Source organism: Sceloporus occidentalis, unplaced genomic scaffold (genome assembly GCF_023333645.1).
Source record: "Sceloporus occidentalis isolate IW3139 unplaced genomic scaffold, rSceOcc1.0.p SCAF_1, whole genome shotgun sequence".
Classification (NCBI taxonomy): Eukaryota; Metazoa; Chordata; class Lepidosauria; order Squamata; family Phrynosomatidae; genus Sceloporus; species Sceloporus occidentalis.
Genome location: NW_028316981.1, coordinates 275,128,273 through 275,140,560, shown reverse-complemented (window position 1 = coordinate 275,140,560; position 12,288 = coordinate 275,128,273). Strand labels below are relative to the sequence as shown.

The 12,288-nt window shown below is 41.5% G+C and overlaps 1 protein-coding gene across 1 annotated transcript; it reads right to left on the bottom strand.

Annotated features, from left to right (window-relative positions):
• Nucleotides 1–1,038: 1,038 nt before the first annotated feature.
• Nucleotides 1,039–3,845, bottom strand: CARTPT (CART prepropeptide). The gene is made up of 3 exons (XM_089512722.1): nucleotides 3,693–3,845; nucleotides 2,595–2,678; nucleotides 1,039–1,467 (listed from the first exon to the last, which is right to left on the bottom strand). The coding sequence occupies exons 1-3, from the start codon at nucleotides 3,843–3,845 to the stop codon at nucleotides 1,360–1,362; spliced, it is 345 nt and encodes a 114-aa protein (XP_089368848.1). The 3' UTR covers nucleotides 1,039–1,359.
• Nucleotides 3,846–12,288: the final 8,443 nt, after the last annotated feature.

The following is a 12,288-nucleotide window of genomic DNA, read 5'->3' as shown; positions in this document are numbered from 1 at the left end:
GCAAGCAGTAGCAAAAAACTGCTTATATTTCACAGAATTTTTTTAGTGCTGTGGCTCTTCATGGTGCTATGTGAACTACTTGACATTTCTGACATTTGGCCAGATTCTTCGCAGTGCTCTGCCAAGGCTTAACACAGGGATCAGTATCCTGGACAAGTTGTTTACATTGATTAGCTGCACTGAATGAGTGCATTGGTTCTCCAACACAACACCTTCTGGACAACTTCCAAAGATGCATCCATTAGAATGCTTTCCCCCCTACTAAAACTGTTGGATAAATCCAAAACCAAAATAATATAATTATCACAGTAGACTGCAACAGTCAAATGAGACAATTAGGAAAGTAGAAGAAGATCAGTAGCAACATTATCCTCCCTTCTTTTTTCTGATTCCCAGGAAGCTTAATTTGGCTCTGTTTGAAAAAACAACAACCCTACTTCCAATTACTTCAGCTTTTTGAAAACCTTCTCTAGATCTACCCACCAGGATGCCAGCATAAAACTGCTTTCACATCACATGCATCAGTAGCCAAGAAGCAGACATTAAAGCAAAGCATATATTGATGAGAAGGTGTGGATGATCCACCCAGATGCACTACTTGAATTTTAATCACTATTCAGTCACCACCTTAACAAATGTTTGTCATATTGTTATTAACTATATATCATTGCCTTTTTAAATGGGAACACCAGGGGCTGGTCCATTGTGCATCCTGTCAAGAAAAGCTATTGATTCTAGACACTGGCTGCTCAAAGAGAGACATGAGATACTGTGAAAGTTCTAGAAAACTGAGACGAAAGAACTGGCAGAAGGATATTCTGAAAATGTGCTATTGTTGACTTACATACATTACATGTTTTTCACTGGTGAGAAACAAACATTTGTACGTTAATGTGAGGGGTGTCAAAAACTGTGTCCTATCTATTGTTAATATGCTGTACCTTTCCATTTGTTTTCTCTTTTGACTCATTGACTGTCGAGAAGGCAGATGAATTAGGGTATGCTGTCTCAATCTAATTTTCATGATGACCTTCCACATACAAAAATACAATTTTCAAAAGATCAGTTCAGCATCTTTACACAAGATATGTACGAACTGGAATGGAGAGGGACAGAGGGAAAGAAGAAAACTCACATGGCAAGATGGAACCAAAAACGGTGGAACCAAAGATATCAGACATACAAAAAGCAACAGTTACATTTTATAACTGTTTTCCTTCCCCCTTTTTTTTTCCCCTTTCTTTGCTTGTTGTGGAGACCACTCTTCACCACACCTACGCACCTTGGTGTCACAGGTAAAACTCTTCAGGCAAAACAACAGGGTCTGTCTCCTCCAATGGTAGCTAGAGGGGTATTTCCTTACAAACACTTCAAGAGAAAAGTGTTACAAGAGGTTCCTCTGGGGCAGTCACAGAGCTTTCCAATCCTGGCTCCTTTTCTCACTGCACACTGCTCTCCGGCATCACACTATTAACAGCAGAAACCAACAGTTAGAGCAGATTGGTTAAAAGGACACACAAAACTTTTGCAACATTACAATTTCATCAGAGACTATTAGATGTTTACATTACAAAAATGTAACAGAAGATTGAACAAACCAAAAAAAGATAGGAAATCAAAATTTGACTTTCTGTGATAATATTGGAGATTTCCTAAAGAACCACATTTAAAAATTGAATACATCTTTAGCTCTTATCAAGAAATTCACACCAGCATACTTCCTAGGAACAACTGGTTTAGAGTGGAAATGTGCCATATCTAAATTTAATCAACTATCTTCTTGATCAAGAGACAGCTCTTGTTGCTAAAATGTATTTATAGACCAAAAACTCAAACTATGCCAGTTAGAAAGTTCACACCAATATCTCCATTGCACTCCACACTTGGAAATGTAAATATAAATAACATATATAAGCCTGAGCAGCTTTCCCCCCACCCACACTCTCCTCAGCCCAATATTTAAGGCAAAGAAAATATATAATTCTTAGTTCTCCATTGGATTCAAAAGGGAGGTTCTTATTTGAATGAAAAGAACATTTTTTTCAAGGTGTTCTGTGGTGTGTTTCAATTTATATCATAGAAGACAACAAACTACACAAAGAGCAATAAAACTGAAAAACCATGTACATTAACTTGGGAGGAATTAAATCCCATTGAACTCAGCTGGATTCCCTTCAGACTGCAAGTTTACAGCACGGTGCTAGGCAGTGGGAAAAGGTGCCTCTTATGGAGTCTCCTTCTTTGGAGGTTTTAAAACTGCTGATGGGTGGTGGTGGTGGTGATGATGATGATGGCTTAAGCATTGGACTAGGGCTCTGGAGACCTGGGCTCAAGTCCCAGCTCGGCCATGAAACCCACTCGGTGGCCTTGAGCAAGTCACACTCTCTCAGCGTCAGAGGGTGGCCATGGCAAACCCTCTCTGAACAGATCTTGGCGAGAAACCCGTGAGAGGGTCGCCCTAAGTTGGAAAGGACTTGAAGGCACACAACAGCAACATTTCATAGGCAGGGTCTAGCAAAATCCCCTCTGAGGAATCCTTCTCCTTAGAAAACCCTATGAAATTCACGGCGGGGGGGGGGGAATAAGCCACTCACCAGCGGGACCTGGCTATACTTCTTCTCATAAAGCGGGAGCCGCTTGCTTTTCAGCTTCTCCAGCACTTCTTGGAGCGCCTCGATCTGCGGAGACCAAAGACACAAAGCAACTTCCATCAATGGATGGCTGGGGCAGAAGCCATCAGAGACTCTGATGGAAGAGAGTGCATAGATGGCCCTCACCCCCAAGGAGGACAAGGCACCCCAAAGGGGGGGGCCTCTGGATACCAGGAATTGGGGAGCCCTGGGCTGAGCTCCCTTCTCCCTCCAAGGCTTCCTGTACCAGCTCTTCGGTGGATTTGCAACCTCTCCCTGAGCTTGCCTTTTTGGGGAAAGTTTTCCTGACCCTTCTGTGCTGGCCAAATGGCCGTAATAAAGTTATTATTTATCCTGACCCTTCTTCCCCTCCAGTCACCCCCCAAACTCTGCTTCTCCAGATATTTTGGGACCTCAACCCCCTTCTCCAATAGTCTTCTGGGATTCTGGAGTCCAAAACATCTGGGAAGCCAGAGTTTGCGAATCACTGCTTCAAGCCACACGAGGAAAACCATTGGCTGCCCTTGAGCAAGTCACACTCTCTCAGCCTCAGTGGAAGGCAAGGGCAAACCTCCCTGTGAACCAACCTGGCCAAGAAAACTCCAGAATAGGGCTGCCCTAAGTCGGAAAAGACTTGAAGGCACACAACAATAACAACAACAAGCACAATAAAGCTCTAGACTGCATTGGTTCCCAAACTGTGCCTTTTACAGGATTTTGGACATCGGCTCCCACAATCCCAGAGTATTGGCCAACATGGCTGAGGCTTCTGGGAGATGAAGTCCAAGATCTCTTAAAGGGCACAATTTGGAGACCAAAATCTGAAGTCCAAGATCTCTTAAAGGGCATAATTTGGGGACCACTGCTCTAGAGAGATCTTGTAGCCCCTTTGAGACTTGATAAAAAAAGAAGAAGCTGGCAGCATGAACTTTCCTAGAGTGAAGCCTACTTCCTCAGATGCATTTGGTGGTGTGGAAAGCCAGGGACATCCCCCTAGTCAACATCCCATGCCATGCCATCCCCATCCTATATGCCATGCCATGCCAGGCTGGGTTGCCCTACCAGCTCCTTCTCTCGGGAGGTGTCCTCCATGGTGGAGTAGAGGTCCACCGCTCTGGGCTGGAGCTCCTGGGTCTCCTCCTGGCCCCGGGCGACCCCCGCCAGCAGCACCGAGGCAGCCGCCAGGAAAGCCAGCCAAGTCAGGGAGCTCTCCATGGTGCTGAAATGCAAGTCTCGCCGTCCGCAGTTGCCTTTATAGGGCTGGGCTGGGCTCACCTGGGTTGCCAAGGGCGCGCCTCTTCAATCCAGGGCGGGGGCTAGCCATTGTTCTCCCTTGACTTCAGGGGCAGGGAAGGAACCAAGGAAAGGGACAAGGCTAGGGAGGGGGAAAGAAGGGAGAAGGACAAGGGAGCTGGGAGAGTAATATCTTGACTCACAAGCAGCTGTAAGCAGAGGCTTGAATCATAGAATCATAGGAGTTTATCATACAGGAGTAAATGTGGAGTTTAAACACAGATTAACCCATGAAAATCATGCAATTGGCATTAAAATGCTATTAAAATGGAATTAACACAAGAGCCATTATAGCAATGATCCAAAACAATAGGGAGAGAGTAGCAAAGTGTCGCAACACTATGTATCCCAAAGTACATGTACTAAAAACTAATGAAGGCACTGGAAAAACTTTTATGTATCAAAATAAATTCATATGTGTTAACACTGACAACTAATGATAGACAGTGGAATATTTAAGTCACCATACCTGTAGCTACCAATGAGATTGCTAATGAAAAGTCCAATATAGTCCAAATCTTCCCAAGTAAAGTAAATACAGCAGCAGCTCAACGTAGAAAAGAAATCCTCTTCTCAAAGAGCGCATACAGTTCTGTAGAATATGATTAGAAGACAATTTACTAATCCATGCCAGTCAATAAGAGGCAATAATTCAGTTCATGAAGCAAGCAAGGTAGTACAGGTAGCACAGGCAGCAACTCTCTCTTATGACATAGAATCATAGAGTTGGAATGACCGCAAGGGCCATCCAGTCCAACCCCATTCTGCCATGCAGGAAATCCAAATCAAAGCATCCCCGACAGATGGCCATCCAGCCTCTGTTTAAAGACCTCCAAGGAGGGAGATTCCACTACACTCTGAGGGAGTTTGTTCCACTGTCGAACAGCCCTTACTGTCAGGAAGTTCCTCTTAATGTTGAAGTGGAATCTCTTTTCCTGGAGCTTGCATCCATTGTTCCATGTTCTAGTCTCTGGAGCAGAAGAAAACAAGCTTGCTCCCTCCTCAATATGACATCCCTTCAAATATTTAAACAGGGCTATCATATCACCTCTTAACCTTTTCTTCTCCAGGCTAAACATCCCCAGCTCCCTAAGTTGTTCCTCATAGGACATAGTTTCCAGATGTTTAGCCTGGAGAAGAGAATGTTAAGAGGTGATATGATAGCCCTATTTAAATAATTGAAGGGGTGTCATATTGTGGAGGGAACAAGCTTGTTTTCTGCTGCTCCAGAGAACAGGACCCGGAACAATGGATGCAAGCTACAGGAAAAGAGATTCCACCTCAATATTAGGAGGAACTTCCTGACAGTAAGGGCTGTTCGACAGTGGAACACACTCTCTCAATGGAGAGTGGTAAAGTCTCCTTCCTTGGAGGTCTTTAAACAGAGGCTGGATGGCCATCTGTCGGGGATGCTTTGATTGAGAATTCCTGCATGGCAGGGGGTTGGACTGGATGGCTCTTGTGGTCTCTTCCAACTCTATGATTCTATGAGTCTATGAAATCAGGCCCTGTAGGGATCCCTATATTGCCATATCTCCTTTGTTGATTCTATTTTGGTGTTTCCCTAGTTTCTTCCAAGGGGTTTTCCCATTTTAAAATGTTGAAATGCCTCTCCTTAGGGCTTTGTTACAATCAGTAAAAACGTTAAACTGAAATACATTGGTAATTTTGATCTTATGTTTTTACGTTTGGCCAACTCACCACTATAATGCATCCCCAAACATTTATGTGAAACTGAATTAGGTCTTCAGACTGAAAGTCACCATTGCTCTATCAGGCAATGTGATGGGGTTATAGGTTTATCTAATCTTGATTGGTCTTTCTTGTCACAATGTATAGCAACACAAGATAAATGCAACCTGTTCCTCGTGGACATAAGTTTGAGCCATCTTCAGGCTGAAAGACACTTGATAACCACTTAAAAGCTTACCATTTAATATCTGTAACTGTTGTTGTTTGTTCTAAACTGTGTACATAAAAAGCCATTACTTTGTACTGGGTCCTTCCCATCCACTTTCTTCAGTTGCTGGTCAAAAGTGGCATAAGATTATTAATGCTGTGTTTCACCAGCAGAAGAAAGAAAACATCACTATCACACCTGTCAAGTTTTTACACATCTAGCATTTGCTTTGCATGATGATAATTACTGACACAGTTGACTCACATATAATGGTACCATTGTCTGAAATGCCAAATGATACAGTTCATTCATGTCACTACACATCTCTTCTTCCTGCATCAAAATTTTAGACATTGACAGTAACAGGCATAATAGAAAACCTAAAACACAACCCACAGAATCCAATAGCTACCTTTGACAAAAGGCAACAATATATGTATGGTTTAGGAGTAGGGTAAAAAGAGAGAACTGTAAAGGAACCCCTTATGTGATCTTAGGCAGGTTATATTGTCTCAGTTCAAGAGGAAGGCAATGGCAAATGTCCTCTGAATAATATTGCCAAGAAAACTCTACAATAGGATCACTATAAGTTGGAAATGATGTGAGGTTCATAACAACAGGTAAAGTTAAAAAAAGGTCACTAGTGTTACATATAAATTCTTATGAAGACAACTGCACAATGTAGAGGAAAATAGTTTTGAAGGCCATAGGCCCTTTCAGTTTAAGATTCCACTAGCATGGGCAAAAGATTTAAAGGAGACAGATTTTAGATATCTAATATCCTGCCTTTCACCCAGCGTGAGACCAAAGGTTAACATATTAAAATGACATTAAATTTTATAAAGGATAAAATAATTTAAAAACATAAAAAAATTAAAAATACACACACACAGCCAAAATAATCACTCTCTATAATCAATTAATTATTAAAAGCCTTGTTGAACAGAAAGGTCTTTATCTGCCGTAGAAAGGGACAGCACAGATAGAGCAACTTTAGCCTCGTATGATGGGGAATTCCACAGCTTGGGGGTTCAGCCACCAAGAAGCCTCTCCTGTGCACTCACCAGATGGGCCTGTGATGGTGGTGGAACCAACAGAAAGTCTGTACCCAATGGTTTTAAGAAACTTGCAGGTTTATAAGTTAAAACAACTAACTTATTATATGAAACTGTGCATCCAGAATTAATATCCTATGTATTTGTCATAACATGTCATTTACTGTAACTATCAAAATGGTTTTGTGGTGTTAAGTGTAGAGAGAACAGTATTCGATGTCAGTTCAGTTCATTGACTTTAAACCATACAGCAGCTTTCCAGACATGTCCAAGTGGCCAGTGGTATAAAGGGAACCATCTGTAAAACTTTGCTCAGCATTGATTGAGCAAGCTTAAAATTTGAACAAAGGAACTGGAAATGTTTTCTAGAAAGAGAGCAGATCTGATGTATTGCACACTTTCGTTTCAGTGTTTCGTTTAAGAATAGAAAGGGGGAATATATCTTTTCTGGAGCTATAACACAGAGATCAGTTTTGATAAGACTCTGTATGCCAGAGGAATCAAAGACCCAAAATCATGTGAAGGGTTCAGTGAGAGATCAAACACCTTTATTATTTGACACCTATATTTCTTCAGACCAATCATTTTAAGATTATTGTAACACAATTATCAAACCTTTTTCTATGGCATCTCTCTGGAATACTTCAGTAGTGTATTCCTGCATGGCATGGAACTAAGTGGCTCATGTAGCACCTTCCAATTCTAAAATTCTTTGGTTCTGTAATTCTATGATCATAAAAGACAGAAGAGGGGGAGTATAGAAAATACACTTAAAATATTCACCTGGAAATTAGTTTTTCATGTAGGGAAAATACAATGAATTTCGTCAGCTTCTTAAAATGGAAGATTTCATTTCATTTTTGGGTAAACTCTGGCAGCCCGTATAATTGCAAATAAAACTCATGTAGTGCTTAATTTCACAAGTTAGTATGTTTTAGAAGCGGTAAGTTTGAAAAAGAGAAGAGTGAAATGTTGTCATATACACTTGTTTAAGAACATATTTTGAGTTAAGGCTATATTTATTATGAAAGCACCATGGTGAAAAGAAATAATTCCCTTCAAATCGCAGTAAGTGAGCAGGAAGAAACATTCTCAGAGATGTGAAATCTGTAGAAATGCATCCTTTTTCATTATCTACATCTCAAGATAATTGATGAATTATTCCCTGCTGTAGAAGGGATTTAATTAACACTCTGTGGGATTGTTTGCAGGCTAAGAATGTAATTTTGCAGCAAAGACATTGTGCCAGAAAGAACTAGTTTGCCCACTGCCTGAAACTAAAGAACAAATAATCTGGCAAATGTTTATATGAGGCATTGCCTGTCAGCCCAGAGCAGTGTGCTTGTAAAAGGAAATCATCATTTGATAAAAATGATTGCTGTTGTACATTATTTTAGCATTTGATAGCTCTAGACATAATTTACAACAGAACATTCAGTTATCTTGAGGTGCATCATTTCTTTGTTTTTGAAGCCATGCTGGAGTTCCCCAGGGCTCTGTTCTGGGTCCCCTTCTGTTTTCTCTCTACACACTGTCCTTAGGAAAACTCATTAGCTCTTTTGGTTTTTCCTACCACCTGTATGCCAATGACACCCAGTTGTATCTTTCTGCCCCTGACCTTTCTCCAAGGCTTGAACAGCAAGTCTTGTCTTGCCTCACAGCTGTCTCGCAGTGGATGCGCCATCGGCGTTTGAAGCTCAACACGTCCAAGACAGAGCTTCTTGTCTTTCCTCCTAAGCCCACCCTTCAACACTCCTTTTCTGTCTCTGTGGACAACATTTCTATTCAACCAGTCCAGCAAGCCCGCAGTCTTGGTTTTATCTTTGATTCTTCTCTGTCGTGTATCCCTCAGATCCAGACCACAGCCAAGGCTTGTAGATTCTTTTTGTACAATATTGCCAAAATCCGACCATATCTCTCCGCCTCCACTGCCAAGATCCTGGTCCATGCCCTAGTGGTCTCACGACTTGATTACTGTAACGTCCTCCTGGCTGGGCTTCCTCTTTCTCACCTCCGTCCTTTAATGTCTGTTCAGCATTCAGCTGCACGCATTATCACTTCCACCCACCGCTCTGACCACATCTCTCCTGTGTTGGCATCCCTTCACTGGCTCCCCCTCCCTTTCCGCATTCAGTATAAGCTCCTGCTGTCGACATTCAAAGCCCTCCATGGACTGGCCCCTCCTTACTTATCAGACCTTATTTCTCCTCACCTTCCCACCAGGGCCCTCCATTCTGGTAGTCAAGGTCTGCTGTCTCAGCCCAGGATTTCCTCTGCCCCATCCCGGATTCCCCCCTTTTCACTTGCTGCCCCTCATTCCTGGAACCTTCTTCCCCCACAAGCAAGAGCCATCACTTCTTTAACCAGCTTCAAAACGGAGCTGAAGACCATCCTTTTCAGAGAAGCGTTCCCAGCCATTGCATAATTGTCACTTGCTATCTGATGTTCTTTTGTTGTCTGTTTTATTGAATCATTTCCTATATTGCTATGTATTTTATATGTATTATCCTACTAGAGAGGCCCCTTCCCTTCCACCACTCCCTTTGTGTCGTGTCTTTTTAGATTGTAAGCCTGAGGGCAGGGAACCGTCCAATTAAAAAGATTGTATGTACAGCGCTTTGTAAATTTACAGCGCTTTATAAATAAAGGTTAATAATAATAATAATAATAATAATAATAATAATAATAATGTATGTGAACAAAGAGTAACCGGACTATGCATATAAATCCCTATGATATAACAAGTTAATTTAAAATATGAAGGTAGATTCATTAATTTCTTCATGAGTAGGAAGATATTACACAGAATAAACTGAAACTTTAGGAATTCAGAACATGATCAATCTACTATGAATCCACTTTTATTTACATTTCAAGTTTAGTTGTCCTGCAGATGCCTAAATAGAAAATCATCATGCACTGATTGATGCAAGCCTAATTTTCATGTACACTCACTGGGTTTTCATGTTCAATGAGAACTCACTGGATGTACACCATCACAATGCTGGTTTTCTGCTTTCCATCTGTAAAACAGGAACTACTCACTTCTTAAGGTTCAGTGATCACTAATGACATGTTCTAAAGTTATTTGAATAGCTATAATGCTCTTGCCACATACATAACCAGAGATAAAAAGTTAGTGCTTTATGTTTTCACTTACATTTAGTAAATCACTAAAAAAAACACTAATTAATGTTAAAAATGTTAATATTGGTGTTTAAATTTGCATTATGTTACAACCCTAGAGTTAAAATAATTAGTAAGAAAATAATTAGAAAGAAAAATCAATTTTAATGTTTTGTTCCCCCCACTCCGCTCCCTCCCTCCTTCCCTGGTTTATGCTTGAGAGAGAAGAAAACAGCAGTATGAATTTTTAAAAGCACATTTCTCACTCACTGAAATGGAATGACGGAGGTTAATGATATACACACACAGAAGAAAGAGGCAGGAAACAAAAACCTTTGCATATTTTTGTCACTTTTTAAATAATATTTTTGGTAAGCAGCAGAAATGATTTATTTAAGCTCTATTTGAAGAAATATAAATATTTTAAAAGAAAATTACAAGATGAACATACCTATCCACAAGCAGTTTTAAAAAATTATTCTCTCTTCTGGCCTTACCAATAATACATCAAAATTTAACTTTAATACAACCTCTGAGACAGCATCATAGTAGTTTGAGCATTGTACTAGTACTCTGGAGACCAGGGTTTGAATCCCAGCTCAGCTCAGAAACCACTGGATGACTCTGGGCAAGTCATACTCTCTCAAGCCTGAGGACAACATTGATGAACCTTCTCTGAATGAATTTTGACAAGAAAATTTCATTATAGGTTTAATAATAATAATAATAATAATAATAATAATAATAATAATAATGTTTATTTATATACTGCTTTTCCAAATTAGATCAAAGCGGTGTACAACAGGAAGTACAATACAAAGTCAAAATAAAACATAACAGGCCCCTTCAAGATGGTGGTCGGAAGGAGGGCTTTTTCTTCTTTCAGGCAGGCAGTTGGAGCTTGCCTGCCTCTCTCCCTCCAAGATGGTGGCTGAAGGGAGGGCTTTTCTTCTTTCAGGCAGGCAGTTGGAACTAGCCTGCCTCTCTCCTCCCAAGATGGTGGTTGAAGGGAGGGCTTTTCTTTGTACAGGCAGGCAGTTGGAGCTAGCCTGCCTCTCTCCCCCCAAGATGGTGGCTGAAGGTTTGCCTTATGATCATCATAAGGCAGATGTAATTTGAAAACACACAATACAACCTCTATCCATCTTTCTCCCAGCTGTTCATTCTTTCATCTTCTTAGCTCTTTGGAATTGTTCTCCATCTTCCTCTCCACTAATTCTTCCATTGTCCATATGTGTTCTCATCATCACTGTCCTTCTTCCATGTACTATGTTGTCCTACACCTTGCCTTTCCTGCATCTAATGTGCACCTCCTGCCCACTTTCCTTTTGTGTCTGTAAGTTTATCTGCCCACACTTCAGGTTTTCCCCTCCCTCTTCTCCTCTACTTTTGGTCCCCAAGCCACACGGTGAAAGGCACTGCAGAGGAGGGGGCACTTTGTTGGCCTCCATGAGAGACCAAGCAAGCTCTTGACCCATAGAACCAAACAAGATCACATATATGGGCAAGAGTGAGACTATTTAAAGGCCCGTCACCATCCTCATGTGCCTCTTTTATCTGATCGTTTTGACCCACCCTCAGTGCAGTGTGAGCATTTCTGGTCGTCTTGGGACTGGGTAGGAATATTTTCCCATTTACTTAGGGTTTTTCTCCTACCCCACACTGCATCACTTGGAACTTTGACAACTGGCTTATGGTGGTGTCATTAAATAGGCTTCCATCTGGCAGATAGTTGCGGAGAAGATATGAGATTGGTGTACATCCTGGCGCCCCCTTTGTGGTGGACAGTTGGGCTCTGAAAAGTCTCCATGGGACATGAGACCTGGGGCGGGATTTGGGCAAGGATTTGGGCTAATCTGTGGCTTTACTCTCTCTTATACAGTTGCAGGGCTTGGGAGGCAACCCCCCTTCCACAAATGACTGTTCAAGATAGCAACCAATCTCTTTTGATTGCCCTTGGAGTCTGGTGTTTCACCCAAGGGTGGCTGAGGAGGTGTCACAGGTTGACCGTTGTGCCTCAGCTAAACCCACACCAGGTTCCTCCCCTCTTCGTTTGCTCAGCCCCAGGTCTCAAACATTTAATTACGTTTTATGTCAATAAAGATGGCCCTTCTTTAACCTCAAATACTATGTCTAGTTTCATTATTTCATGGTTGGTCAACCTCCTTCTTTATGGCTTCCACCACATCTCAATTCTTCTTTCTCTTTTTGTCTACAGGCTTTCCTATCCCCACATGTACACCTACACCGCGAGGTACATCACCAGCACCATGGGCTTCCTCTT